This window comes from Lissotriton vulgaris, chromosome 2_1, assembly GCF_964263255.1.
Source record: "Lissotriton vulgaris chromosome 2_1, aLisVul1.2, whole genome shotgun sequence".
Classification (NCBI taxonomy): domain Eukaryota; kingdom Metazoa; phylum Chordata; class Amphibia; order Caudata; family Salamandridae; genus Lissotriton; species Lissotriton vulgaris.
The window spans coordinates 836,765,922-836,780,931 of NC_141687.1; the positions used below are offsets into that span (position 1 = coordinate 836,765,922).

General features: G+C 46.2%; 1 protein-coding gene across 4 annotated transcripts in view; it reads left to right on the top strand.

Annotated features, from left to right (window-relative positions):
• Positions 1–15,010, top strand: part of HDAC4 (histone deacetylase 4) — a 1,308,595-nt gene that overhangs the window by 827,446 nt on the left and 466,139 nt on the right. For all 4 annotated transcript variants that reach the window (XM_086956254.1, XM_086956256.1, XM_086956255.1 and 1 more), the window contains one exon: positions 807–928. In XM_086956254.1, coding sequence (XP_086812380.1) covers positions 807–928 — 122 coding nt within the window. The remainder of the gene's footprint in view (positions 1–806; positions 929–15,010) is intronic.

Consider the following 15,010-nt stretch of genomic DNA (forward strand, 5'->3'; position numbering starts at 1 on the left):
TCATTTTGTTCTCATGCTCCCATATTGAGTGGTCAAGGACTTTTATTTAAGATTTAAATACGTCAGTATTTCAGTTCTTCATCTCTGTGCTCTGGGTCATAAATCTGATTCCAGCACTGCCGATTATCAGGCCCTGTTATCTGTAGCCTGAAGATGATAATGTAAAATAAATGCAGCCTTCACATATCTTTAGAAAGGAAAATGTGACCATGTTCTTAAATGAAAACTAATTCAAGGTTGTGAACTACTCTGAAGGTGGATGTGAGCTACTGGTAGGTCAGGATCGTATGGTTGGAGATTCCTTCTATAAAGCAACCTACATCTGCCACTTTCTTTGCTAACTCTTATGCAACCAGAATGTTGGTCCCTAAGCGGCCAAAGAGCCAGGCTTCGTGGGTTTTTTTTAACTGCTCCTACTAAAATATGCATTGCTGTAGGCTCTGCAGTAAGCCCACCCTGGTAGAGGAGGAAGAGCCATCACTTTGAGCACACATACAACATGCACTAAAAATAAAAGCAATGCATGGTAGATATTTTACGTGTAAATAGTAAGGGTGCGCTTCTCCCACATCTCAACGTGCAAAAAATATTTGTTGATCAGGGAGAGCTCACATAGTGAATGCATACTGGACAATGCGAACAAAGAGGCACACGTATAGGACAGACTGAGAATATGCAAACCACCTCTTCTGTCTGGTAACTAACTGATGCAGAGTTCAGCTTGGTTCCTTGCTATTCATCCTTACTGCTTTTCTCATGTTTTTTTTTTGCATTTTGCATTCAATTTTCCCCTTATGTTTCCTTAGGAAGACACAACACAGTTCTTTGGACCAAAGCTCACCTCCACAGGGTGGTCTCTCACCTTCGTACAATCATCCTGTGCTTGGCATGTATGATTCTAAGGACGATTTCCCTCTTCGAAAGACAGGTGAGTTTTCTTGTTGTCTGCCAATTTTCTTAAGATGGAAAGGATAGACAAAGCCATGGGAACTGAAAGAGGTTGGTAGACCTCCCATGACTTATAAATTAATTTGGGCTGACTATACTTTCTCTTGCCTTTTTTCTAAACTGAGCCTAACCGAGAACAAGAGTGGCATTTAAATATGTCAGGGCATACAGCAGATTCATTTTTGAGGTTCTAAGTTCATTGGATCTTAAGCGCTCGTCTCACTAGAGCTTCCAGTGATAGTCTGTTTCATTAGGTATTACTTGGGACTTCAGCTCAGGTCTTACCAAACAAAACTCTAGTTACAACCCAAAGAGCAGCGCCACATGGATTTTTCCACCTTTCTCTGTCACCGAGGAAATTGGGTATCTAAATTGAGACTGATTTTATGGGCGAATATTGCAAATTGTGCTCCAGCTTTTTGCAACCTTGCTCAAATTTTGAGATCTACATATTTCTAAACAGTGTCGCAAATTCTCCATTCCCAAGGGGTCACAGATCGACCTGCCTAATGAATATTTGGCTGGTCCCTAACTGCAAGCCTTGTCATTGGCTGCAAACGCGGCAATGGTGTTCTGCAAGAAACATCAAAGCACTATCCATGTGTTGTGTTATGTAACAGGAACCTTTTTTCTTTGACGCAGCCTGTGTTCCTCAACCCTTAGCTTCTAAAGTGTTTATACCTCTAGTGCTGCCCCTTTTATGTTTGCTGCTCTTCACCCTTATGCCTTCATAAAGTTTTTTCCACAAAAGGTATCCCGACCAAAATGTGTCCTTTTCCCCACATCTTGGCTATTCTAAAGGTACTGAGGGTTTGTAAATTACGCTGGAGGAAACGGAGAGAACAGCCAAAATATAGCAACATTTTGCTTTTTGATGGACAATTTGAAAAAAGTGTGGTGCAAGAAAGTATATTTTTTTTTTCCTAAAATGATATTGTAGGAAGGTGGATATCTGACTATGGTTGCCCCCAACTTTTTGCCAGGTGTTTTGCTGGTTTTTCGACTTAGTTGACCTGGGGCCCTGCTATGCAGGACCCCAGGCCCACTGCTCTCTCTGTAAAATGGATTCCATGTACTCTAGGTACATATCTAATTGGATACTGAGTCACCTTATCAGCCCCTGTACAGTGTACCTTAGGTACCCAGGGCCTATGTGCAGCCAGGGCCTACCAGGGGCTTCAGCATATATTATGCCACCCCTGGCTGGCCATCCAAATCTGACACAACTGGCTGATCAATCAGCTGGGGCAAGGTGGTGTAATCACCCTTTGCTTTAGATATAGTATCCCTATATCTAACCCTAAAATGGACACATATATTCCTATAAGTCACTCCTATGGAAGGCCTTATCAATCCTGAAGGCAGAGTGCTTGGAATTATGTGAGATGGTGCTCTGGCATGAGATGAGCCCGTTTGCAGCTTGCGGAACAAAGTCCTAATAGCTGTTCCATGATAACGCTATACCATATACTCTTAAGTGCATTATGATCCTCGCGGTCAAATGCTAACTTTGGTATAGCATTATCAAAACATGTCGAGTAAGGTGTCATACGAATTGGAATACTACCCCCTCGCCAATTCTGGCGACGGGGGTAGCATTCCACCCTTCTAGAGGGACACGACATGTATGTAACTGTGAACCCCGGTTAAAGTTAACTCGAGCCTCAACATCACAAAATGGATGCTGCCACCACAGACACAAGTCCGACCTCCTGCTGCTGGGAGTCCTTCCAGCGAGGGAGGCTCGGACAAAGGGTTTCCTGCCTTGGGAGGTGCTAGCACCACCCCAGACAGGATTTTGTGTATTAGGTAGGACAGGGCTGAAAGGAATGAGACATGCCTGGGGCACACAAGGTGTCCCTGTGCATACACCGGTCCAAACCAGTTCCTGGGGCACTCCAGCCCCAGAGATGGCGCAAGACCGGACAAAGGAAAGGGGGTGTAACCACCCCCCTTCCTGGTCCCACCCAGAGGAGGGACCTAGTCGTCGTGCAGCCCCCTTTAGCTGAATAAAGGTAGGAGCTGGTCCCATTCCAAATTAGATTAGCCTGATCAACTTCACAAGAAGAAACTCTGGACGTCGACGTTCTGCTCCACAGAAGACGGAAGAAATCTCCCTTGTGGGCAAGGAGTGTCCACCCTGCACAAGCAGGCACCATCAGCGTACAGCTGCTTCCCTTTGTCGTCTTCCTGCAAGGATACAGACTTCAGAGCCCGACGAGACCCGGATTCCCAGACCTCTCCGACTCAACCCACATCTGCAGCAGAGCTGAGACCCTTGGGTGCGACGAGACATGTGGGACCGGCCATCTTGAAAGAAGCAGCACTTCGCTCCAGCACGACTTCAGAGGCATCCTCGTCCAAGTGCTTTGTGGACTGAGAAGCCCCGACCCCGAGCAGCTCCTGCACCGAAGATCAGCCCTCCAGCATCCACGAGATCTGCGTGGGGTCCTTCTGCCTGTTTGCTGCTCGACGCGTTGTCTGGTCACTTGCCGGCTGGCTAGTGACCTCCTAGACGACAAACTCCGACAACTTTGCTGCTGGTCTGGTTGCTCCAGACTGGCCCTTGCTCCCTTCCAAAAGAGGGGCACCCCTACCCTCCTGGTCCACCCCAGACGCCGTATCCACTCACCGCGTGGGTTGCCTTTGCCAAGGCCTGTTGAACCCGAATCCGGAGACGACACCGCCGACAGCGAGAGCCTGCGTGGGACAGCTCGTGCCTCCATCCTGGTCGACGAAGACACCACCTGGTCCACGTGGCTGCAGAGACAAGCGTCCACCCTCACCTGATCGCGACGACGACATCTGGTTCCACTCCTGGTTCCACTCCAGTCACTGGCTAGTGACTTTGAACATTGTCCCCTCTGCTTTCAGGTTCTTCTCTTCACTGATCCACCCTTGGATCACACCGGACTTCTTCCTCCTGACCGCCTGCAGCATCTCTTCCTCCAGGCTCCATAGACCTCAACGCCGGAACCCGACAAGACTTGGCACCTATGCTCCCGCAGCCTGTGGGTGAGGTAACACGAGCATCTCGGTGCTCAAGGGTAGCTTAACTCTCCTAGTGTCCTGTTCCACAGTCGTTTTTATCCTATCTAGTCAGGGACGTCCGTACTCACCTTTTCTTAAAACTGTACTGTCCATAGTCGTTTGTACGCATCTCGCGTGTGAGTTCACACTCTGCACACGTGTTCCGTGGGCCTCCTAGTACTTACCTCAAGTTAGTATAGTGTGGTCCCAGCGATCCTAGAACCTCTGGACAGCTCCATTCCTTTGATTGACTTTCACATTCCACTTACTTAGTATATGGTTTGTCGTGCCCCTAGGGCACCATTGTAAATCGTGCAACTTAAACGTATTTTTCCTAAGAGTTTGTCATGTGCTTAGCCCTCTGACCTCATAAAGAGTTCAGAGGCGTATGTTAGTTAATAAGTACTTGTTTATTTTCATAACAACCTGTGTGGTGTCCTTTCACTTGGTATTCAGGGGGTTATATGTGGTAAAACTGCTGGCTTCACATGCCAAAAGAGTTTAGCCTAAAGACTGCTTTTGTCCATGCTACCATTAGGATAGCTGGTCTATAAGGTTGACTCACAACCAATCACCATAAGGGTTGTTTGGACTGATACAAGGTGATCACTAGAACTAGTGAGCATCCTATATCAGGCCAACTTCTCACAGATATCAATAAAATGGTTTGCTGTGCTAACCTCAACATTTTCTCAGGTTTCAGAAACACGCAAAGTTGTAAAAGAAAGTCATTTGTCTTCCACAGTGTTTGCAGTTTTCTAAGTGGAATCCATTTTTAGGTTTGGCTTAACACCAGAGTGGTCCAAGACGTAATGGGATCAACCTTAATGAGCTTTCAGGAGTACTACAGAGAGGCTAGGCTCAATCCCCTTGTTGGTAGCCAAGATTAGATGTTTTGTTGAAGTTATGTGCTTACACAAAAAAGTGCCCCTTTCCCAGCTGTAATTATTTTCTTTATGCTGCCTGCTGAGCCAACAGCAGTATGGCTGCCTGAACTTTCAGAGGCATACAAATGCCATTGAAATGCTGTTACAGTGTCTTAGATGTTTATTTTTCTCCTCTGGCAGCAGCACAGTCATGAGGAATGTATTGCAGTGCCAGCACCCTTTCCTTCCATCATTAACTTTAGACTTCATAGTGCAATTTTATGTGTTAGAGCAGTATCTGATGCCAATGGCTACACTAATCTACAGAGATTTTTAGGTATGGCTTGACAATGCAACTGTGTCTCTACTACGTTATGTGATCAATTAAAATGATCTTACAGAGTACTACTTAGAGAGGGGCTCGGGCCACACACAAGTTGGATCCCTTATTACAGGATTTGATTGGGCAGAATGTGTGTGCTTCCACTAAAAAGATCGCTTGTATTATACTTTTTGGCTTGTGGTATGGCTTGTATTTGATACAGTAGGACTGAGTTTGTTACAGCGGCACACCAACGATCATGGCTATAGGCCTGAACTGTTCATTATGAAATGTTGTGAGATAGGCACTAGGCCTTGCATGTTTATTGTGACAAGTATATGCTTAAGACAATCTGCATTTAAGTGGATAGTTATTACTTCATATTGAAGACTATAGATATTTAGTCTCACAGATTATCATAGTGGGCAATGGTTTTTTGGTTATCCCATAATGGCTAACTGTGTATTTTGAAGGTTTGCTTGGTGAGAATGCTTGTTAGGCCCTCTTAGGAGAGAACGTATTTTTGCTTAAATGATAAAAATGATATGATAAAAAATTATAACGTGCAAAACAATAACCCGCAGGTATCAAGGCGCCTAACAATACCATCAGAAAATTGAAACATACATCCTTACACATAGGCTTGCAGAAAGAGGCGAGTTTTAAGGGCACATCGGAATTTCTGTAGGGAAGGTAGAGACCTAAGATCCATGCTTAGCCAACTGTAATTTTGTGTATCATTCTAATTTTATGACTATGCGTCTGTGGTTGCCTTGTGAAGAGGCTTATGCAGCAAATTGTAGGTCAGAGATGGTTAGAGTGACACGCTATATATCTGATTGGTGCACTGGCAAACATTGTCATATGTCATAGATGACAAAGGCAGTTGATCTAGCTTATTATTTGTAAAAAGCATTTGTTAAAGCCAGTAACCCTTTAACAGTTGGGTGTTATCACATGTCTACAGGCTATTAGCAGGAAGTTTGTTACATGTAATCTTTCAGAAAATTGTATTAGGTAACGGTTTTAGCATTGGCCACTTACTCTGAACAAACTTGGAGGTTTTCACTGTGCCGATTATTGTAATGCTGTTTTTGTAGAGGTTGTATATTCTTTTACAAGCTGTATTTTTTGTACTTATTTGCAATTTTATACCTGCACGAACGATGTTTGCCAGTGTATGTGTTACATAAATAAGCTAGCTTTGCGTAAGGTGTAAAACCATTGGTAATAGGTAAAGGCGTCATTGGTTCATTGGGAAACATCAAGCCAGATTTCATTGGTTTGGTCTGTGCGTGTGACAATAGGCTTTTAAGGATGGATTGGTATTACAATGTGCTAAAGCATTTTAGGAAGACATTTGCTAACTTGAAATTTCCCACTGTAATAGGCAGGGGTTTGTGAGCCACCAAATAAACCACGACGATAGAATATATACAAAAGAATATTCATTGTTAGGCTCTTCTAAGAGTTCTAGTATGTTACATTGCCAACTGTATACATTTGTACTTTTTAACTGTGTGTCAAATAGTTGCAATGTGTAAAGTTTATGCTCTGTGCAATATACTTGGGTTGGCTATGGTGTCAAGCCAGTTGTAAAGGCTGTAGGTTTTTTGTTACATGGAATTTCAATTTGGTTAACCCTGAGTGCAGGATTAGTTTGTAGTGAATTTATGTGCTTCGTCTAGTAAGCCTGGTTGTATTGCACTTTTAGGCTTGTGGCAAAGCTTATACATGACACAATAGGACTGAGTTGGTTATGGTGTTAAGCCAATGGCCATCTATATAGTCCCAATCTGTTTCTTATAAAATGTTATGATAAATGCACTTTCTGTAGTAGGGGATCTCTGTGTATAGTCATAATCTGTTAATAGTCCCACCCATGTTCGGGGACCCCGGAGCAATCAAAATAGTCTTTTAAGTCGTCTTCTTCTGCAGTGCTGCATAGACACTTAAGAGAAAATAAAATTCAAATAATGCAGCCTGACATTAACAAGGCTACATTGGCCAGCACTTCATCCTGAAGTGAAAAGGATAGCCAAATTATATCATTACATTTTACACATTTTACAGAGTTTCACCATACATATAAAATCTCCCCTTCACAAAAATCCTTTGCATGATAGAGAGGAAGGGTTGGACAAAAAAGCCTCATAGGCTGCCATTATGTGTCTGGAAAAGGGATACTGTGCCTTTAAGGAACCCTCCAGAGCCCCTCGGTATCCCATGATGCACAGCCAAAGGCAAGTTACTTTCAGTTCTTTTTTCCGCTCCTGCTAGCAGGACCCTGGAGCATCGAGCTCTACCTTTTTGGGTATATCTTCAATTTTGGAACATTTTTCTGTGAGATTTGTGTTTCACTCGACGTCTGGGGGTCTTCCTCTTCTAGTTGCTGTCTTTTTTAACAGTTTTATCACCTTTATCTTGTCGAAATGCCAGCTTTATACGACAAGTACCCTGAGTGTGGTAGAAGAAGGCCCAGTCAGACCCCCACAGAATATGCATACTCGGTCTGCCTGCTACTCATGTACCTGACACCTGTGATATTTGCTATTCTTTCTCCAGGAGGACCCTGCGTGACAGGGAGAAGATTCATCTCCAAGGCCTGGAGCAGAGGAGACATCAAGAAGCAGGTGCGACCTCTGGGCATGGAGGGACTCTTACCTTTATCCTCTGCCCTTGCATCGGCCTCTAGGGGCCCCCCATTCTAGAACAGGCCCGGAAACTGCACAGATCCCGGTTGACGTTAAGGGCTTCGACGTCGGCGTCGAGAGGTATGACTACCATCTGTTCCCTGGTCGAAGCGATGTCGATGTTCGACGTCGAGGGGTAAGACGTCGAGACCTCAGACGAGGTTGATGTTGAGGACTTCATTGGCGTGGACACACCATCGTTGTCGTGCTGAGTCCCGAAGAGGCAGGCGCTCGCCTTTGAGTCGACACCACCGTTTGCCTTCAACGTCGACACGAAGATCGACGTTGAGGAGACGTGGATCGACGTCGAGGAGAGCCACGTCGAGGAAATTGACGTTGAGGAAGGAAAAGTCGATTGTGAAGAGGAAGTCTACCCCCCGGACGGGGTCTAGTGTGGTGAGCATCTCTTCATCAGAGATTGCCTGGTCGCGGCGGTGACGGCATTCCTCCTCAGGAGAGTCTATCTCCAGAGCATCCTCTCCGAGGCCTGCTCGTAAGAGGAGAGTACTTAGGTGTCCGAACTCTGATTACTCGAGGACCTACTCGCCCTCAAGGTCTAGGACAGCTACTCCTCAACCACAACAACTACCTCCGCCTCCTCCTCCTCCTCCTCCTTCTCTGCCCAATCTTCCTCCTTCACTGCCTCCTCCTCCTTTTCCACCTCAGCCTCTACACCCGAGGCCTTTGATTCTGGCTCAGCCGCCTCTTCTTCTGCAACAGCCGGTGCCGGTGGGTCTGGCGAGACCCAGGAAACAGAGATCACGATCACGGGGGAGGCATCGCTCTCGCAGTGAGCGTAGATCTTCAACCAGGTCACGACGTCGTCGTAGAGAGAGGTCGCGGTCCAGGCATACCAGATACACGGACTCTTCCAGTGACAAGAGGTATTCGCCTACTTTGTCTGACTCTCCTCCAATGAGGGTGTCGCCAGTGGATGACATTGTGACAATTCAGGACGTGCTGTTGAGAGAAAGAAGCAAAGTTGGGGATAACACTGACGGTGCCCACCCCTTTCACCTCTGTCATCTTTGAAACGCTACAGTGTAAGCACCTGTCTCGCCCTTTGGTGCCAGAGTTGAAGGAACCGGCCATGGAGCTGTTCCTGACGCCGGCCTCGGTGAAGTCTGCCCCATCCCGGCTTCAGAAGAAGTACAGGCCCCCAGATTCGGATCCGGCGTTTCTGAGAACGGATCCTGCCCTGGATTCAGTTATTGTTACAGCGGCAAAGAAGCAACACTCTACTGCTCCTTCGTCAACGGTCCCTCCGGACAAGGAGAGCCGTCAGATGGATTCGTCAGGGAGAATGGTCTGCAGTATGGCAGCCAATTCTATGAAAGCTGCGCGTTCGACAGCACTGCTGGGTCGGTATGACTGCTCCTTGTGGGAGTCCCTGCAACAATTCATCGAGCTCCTCCCGAGGGACAGAAGGGAAGATTTTCAGGAAATCTTGAATGAGGGCATGATGGTTTCCAACCAAGTCATCAGCGCGGCTACGGTTGCCTCTCTCCTGTCTGCTCACGGGTACTGCCATGGAGTAAACGTGAGACGCCACTCCTGGTTGCCCCTTCCCTCTCTTAAGCCGGAGGCGCAGCAGTGTATTGCTAACTTGCCCTTTTCGGGCACTACCCTCTTCGGGCACTACCCTCTTCGGGACTCATGCGGACGAGGAGATGGCCCGCATGAAGGCAAAAGTTGAGACGGTGAAGGCGGTCGGGCTGGAGAAACCAAATGACCAGGGGATGTCTTTCCGCCCCTTCCAGAGGTGCTACTCCTCCTAACGATTCCAGTAAGGGCAGGGTCGCCAAGTTGGCCAACAGCAGCAGCAGCAACAATAATATCGGAGGCAGCCCTTCCAGAAGCGTCAGAGGGGCAGAGGCGGCCAGCAGGCCTCATCGGGGAATAAGGGCCCGGCTGGGTCGATGCGCTGAAGATTTACTTTCCCCTCATCTGTTAACCACTCCGGTGGAGGGAAGCATTCAGAATTACCCGGCAGAGTGGAGAAAGTACTCCGGACAAGTGGGTGCTGAATATTGTTTGCAGGATCAGAATTACAAATGTTGGGGTAATTACCACATACCTCGTAATTTTCCCCAAGTTAAATTTCACTTTACCAGAGGAAAATACCCAATGCAAAGCGGCACCCTCTCTCCCAGTACCCACGTTTTGTTTACCGTCTCTTGTCCCTGCTCTGTACGATTGTCTGTGTTGCTAACCATGTTTTGGATTTCATTTTTTCAGCGATCAGTGTCTCCTTGTCCCATTTGATGTACTGCGACTGTGCTTCTGTCTCGGTGCTCATTTGTCTGGATTGGGGTGATTTCGAATATACGTCTGTCTCCATGCCTGGAGTACGACTTAATCTGCTAGATTCTGTGGCTTGCTCTCAAGGTAATGTCTAAAGTGTTCACTATCCCAGTGTCTATATATCCTGATGCCCATGCATATTTGTCACCTAACCCCGCTGATGGTCCATTTTTAATATTGTTGCCTTAAAAAGCGGGCGCTTAGCATAGCCAATAGGTCTCACCTTTGGGATCTTCTCTAAGTGTTTAGTTATCCAGCACAATATCCTTCCTGCAACGCCAGCATCATAGTCCGTGATTGAAAAGGATAGGAAAAGGGTTCACTTACCTTGGTATAAGATTTGTTTTTGTTTTTATTATCTCTGTAAAATTTGTAGTAGTTATTAAATTTTTTTGTTCTAATTTAGCATTTTTAGTTCCATAGTGGGATGTGGGTTTATAGGGGAATAGGTAATTGTAAAGCGCTCTGATATCCTTTGGGATCAAGTTCGCGCTATATAAAACTTTATAAATAAATAGATAAATGGATACAGTCTTCGTTTTGTCAGCCCTCCTTCAGCTATTCCACCGGTTCGCTCGCAATACCAGCTGTGGGAGCTCCAACGGAGGCCGATACCCTATTAAGAAAAAGGGCGATAGAAGACGTCCCTCTGTCTCAAAGGGGAAAGGGTCTATACTCCAGTTTCTTTCTGGCGCGCAAAAAGGACAAGAACGAGTTCAGGCCCACTCTGGATTTGCGACAAGCAAACAAGTGGATCCGCAGGGAGAAGTTTTGCATGTTGTCCTTGCACCAGATTTATCCTCGGCTGCATCGAGGAGACTGGCTTTGCGCAATAGATCTGCATGATGCGTACTTCATGTACCCATTGCACAGAAACATCGGAAGTTCCTACGCTTCCTAGTTGGCACCAACCACTATCAGTACATCGTGCTTCCATTTGGTCTGAAGTCTGCACCCAGGACTTTTTCGAAATGCATGGCAGTGGTGGTGGCGCACCTGAGAAAGAACAAGGTGTTTGTCTACTCGTACCTGGACGACTAGCTGATCAAAGCCTCCACCTTCCAGGAAGCACAATTGCATTTCAACAGAACGGCTGTTCTGTTGAGCCAACTGGGTCTACACATCAACATGTCCAAGTCTGTTCTGACTCCTGTTCATTGTCTGCAGTACTTGGAAGCCTCCATCGATGCTCTCAGAGCAAGCGTGTGTCCTTCGGAGGAGCGACGCTTATCGATCCTTCAGAAGGCTCAGACTCTCATGTCCGTTTCATCAACGACGGTGAGGACAGTGTTGTCTCTCCTGGGGTCGATGGCTTCTTGCATGTTCCTTACACCACATGCACGCCTCCACATGAGACCGCTACAGGAATGTCTGGAGGATCAGTGGGACCAGAAACGATGGAGCTGGGAGGACAAGATCACACTGTCCCAGCACGCTCAGCAGTCCCTGAAGTGGTGGTGTTCAGCAGAGAATCTCCTCAAGGGGGTTCCATTCCACAAGGACATTCCAATACAGACCATTGTGACTGATGCTTCTCTCCAGGGCTGGGGAGCGCATTCGGACCATCAGCAGATCCAAGGAACGTGGTCCCAGGCGAAGTCCACATACCATATCAATTTTCTGGAACTCGGAGCTGTTCACTTGGCACTGAAGGCCTTTCATCCGTCCTTCCAGACCAACTCCCTGCTTGTACAGACGGACAATACGACGACAATGTATTACCTCAAGAAGCATGGAGGCTCGAGGTCGCGCACACTGTCTCAGGAAGCACAGACGATCTGGCACTGGCTGCTAGCCAGAGGACTGACGATAAAGGCTACCCATCTTCCAGGTGTGCAGAATGCTCAGGCAGACACACTCAGCAGGCTCGTTCAGGAGAACCACGAGTGGGTTCTAAATGACGAGGTGCTAGAAAACTTCTTCGAAAGATGGGGCACTCCAGATGTAGATCTGTTCGCCACCGCCGAAAACAGCAAATGCAGAGACTTCGCCTCCGGGTTTTACCAACCGGGGACTTTGGGGAAGTCGCTATGGATCAGCTTGTCGAACAGCTTTCTGTACACTTTTGCACCCATTCCCCTGATTCTGGCAGTGCTCATCAAGCTGTCTCAATCCAGAGCGCGAATGATCCTCATTGCCTCGGAGTGGCCTCGACAGTGGTGGTTCACAGACCTGCTCCACCGGTCTCTCCAACCCCATCTGCGGCTTCCATGCCGGCCGGACCTTCTAACGAAGTTCGGGGGGCAGATGCTGCACCCTAACCTCTCATTGTTGAGTTTGGCGGCATGGCTCCTGAGATAGTACAATATGGACACTTGAACTTGCCTGACAACTGTATGGAAATACTTAAGCAGGCTAAAAGGCCATCCACCAACCTTCCTATGCCTACAAGTGGAAGAGGGTCTGCATTTGGTGCACATCCAAGAACGCTGACCCTACCTCCTGCAAGGAAGATGTCATCCTTCCATACCTCTTGCATTTAGCTCAATCTGACCTTAATTTCCATTCGATTAAGGTTCACCTCGCAGCATTAACTGCAAATAGGAAATGCCCTTCACAAACATCCTTTTTCCAAATACCTCGAATTAAAGATTTTTTGGAGGGTTTAAAGAAGGTGTACCCCCCCCCCCCCCAACCCCCGTCCCCTCCCCCCTATTAGGCGTCGTTCGCCTTCATGGGAGCTAAATGTGGTGCTGTCCAGGTTGATGAAGGAGCCTTTTGAGCCTATTCATAAGGCTTGTCTACAGCATTTGTCCTGGAAGGCGTTTTTTCCCTTGTGGCTATAACATCAGCGCACTGGGTGAGTGAGATTCAAGCTTTGTGTTGTCAAGAGCCCTATACCGTATTTCATGCTTCCAAGGTTGTCATGAGGACTCACCCTAAATTTCTCCCTAAGGTGATATCTGATTTCCATTTCAACCAGACGATCACATTACTGACGTTTTTTAAACATCCCTCCTCTCCGGTGGAGAGGTCCCTTCATTCACTGGATGTGAGGCGGGTGTTGAAATTTTACTTAGATAAGACCAAGGACATTCATAGGTCAGATCAGTTGTTTGTGAATTACGGTTCAGTCAGGACTGGCCTTGCCACCTCCAAACAGTCCATAACTAGGTGGATTGTGTCCAGTATACAACTATGCTACCAGAAGGCTAACAAGACTCTGGGGGGTAAGCCTAAGGCTCATTCAACTAGAGGCAAAGCGGCTACTATGGCTTTGCTATGTAACGTTCCCATTACAGACATCTGTAGGGCGGCTATGTGGAAGTCTGTCCACACATTTGCAAAGCATTACTGTCTGGATTCTGATGCCAGGACAGATGCGCAAGTTGGGCAGGCTTCGCTGAGGAATTTATTTGCTCAGTAAGGATTTTTTTTTTAGTTTTCTTCTCCGCTGGATTTGGTTTTGGGATGGACTTGCCATTCTATTCACAGATTGACTATAAACAGAGATCCCATACTACAGAAGGAATAGTTTCTTACCAGTAACTTCAGTTTTGTAGTAGGGGTATCTCGGTTATAGTCATAAGCGACCCACCATCCTCCCCGGTAGAAGTAAACATTTTTTTTCCTGGATGCTGTAGGCCTGGCTTTAAGAGACCTTCACAAAGAACTGAAAGTAACTTGCCTTTGGCTGTGCATCATGGGATACCGAGGGTCTCTGGAGGGTTCCTTAAAGGCAGGGTATCCCTTTTCCAGACACATAATGGCAGCCTATGAGGCTTGTCTGTCCAACCCTTCCTCTCTATCATGCAAAGGATTTTTGTGAAGGGGAGTTTCTACATGTGTGGTGAAACTCTGTAAAATGTAATTATATTATTTGGCTATCTTTTTCACTTCAGGATGAAGTGCTGGCCAATGTATCCTTGTTAATGTCAGGCTGCATTATTTATCTTTTATTTTCCCTTAAGTGCCTATGTAGGACTGCAAAAGAAGACGACTTATGAGACTATTTTGTTTGCTCCGGGGTCCCCTCACATGGGCGGGACTATTCACAGATTATGACTTTAACAGAGATACTCCTACTACAGAACTGGAGTTACAGGTAAGAAACTACTCCAGATGACATATTTATTGTGAAAAGTATATGTTAAAGCCAATAGGCTTTACGTGTGGATTATTGTTATTCTCTGTTACTGCTGACAACCATTTTATTACACAGAATCTCACAGCTTACCTTAGGCAAGGGTTTTGGTGTTGATCTTCTCCTTCAAACCATGTGGGTATAGATTATTTACACTGTGAGAATCCTTGTTAAACACTGTTGGGAGAGATAGTATTTTGCTTTGCCAACAATACTTTTGTATATATTTGCTGTTTTATGACTGTTCAATAGGTCTGAGTTAGTTATGGTGACAAATCGATGATAACCGAAGTAGGCTTCTCCAGTATTAGGGGTGTCTTTCATAGATTCACATCCTTGAATAATTCCCCGTCGTCGAAGTGGGAGTCCCACGGTACATAAAATAGTAGTAAGAAAACCTATATACATAAAGTATGTGTGTGTGTATATATATATATATATATATATATATATATATATATATATATATTACAACCTTAAAGTACCATAGGACAACATTGGCCCATATAAAGTATAGAGGCAGAATTCACTTTAGCAGCATATCCATGTCATTATAATGGTCCACATTCTAGCCAATCAGGCTGTAGCACCCTCTAGAACCTGCTGCTCAGAAGCTCAAGCCCTCAGATTTTCTACCGCACGTCGTGTGTAAGGGAGTCTCGCTGAGCTCTGCTCAGTTTCTTCAATCTTCAACTCTTCAAATCTTCTTCAACATGTCTTCTACAAAAAGATCTTTATTCTGGCCTTGTTCTGCCTGTGGAAA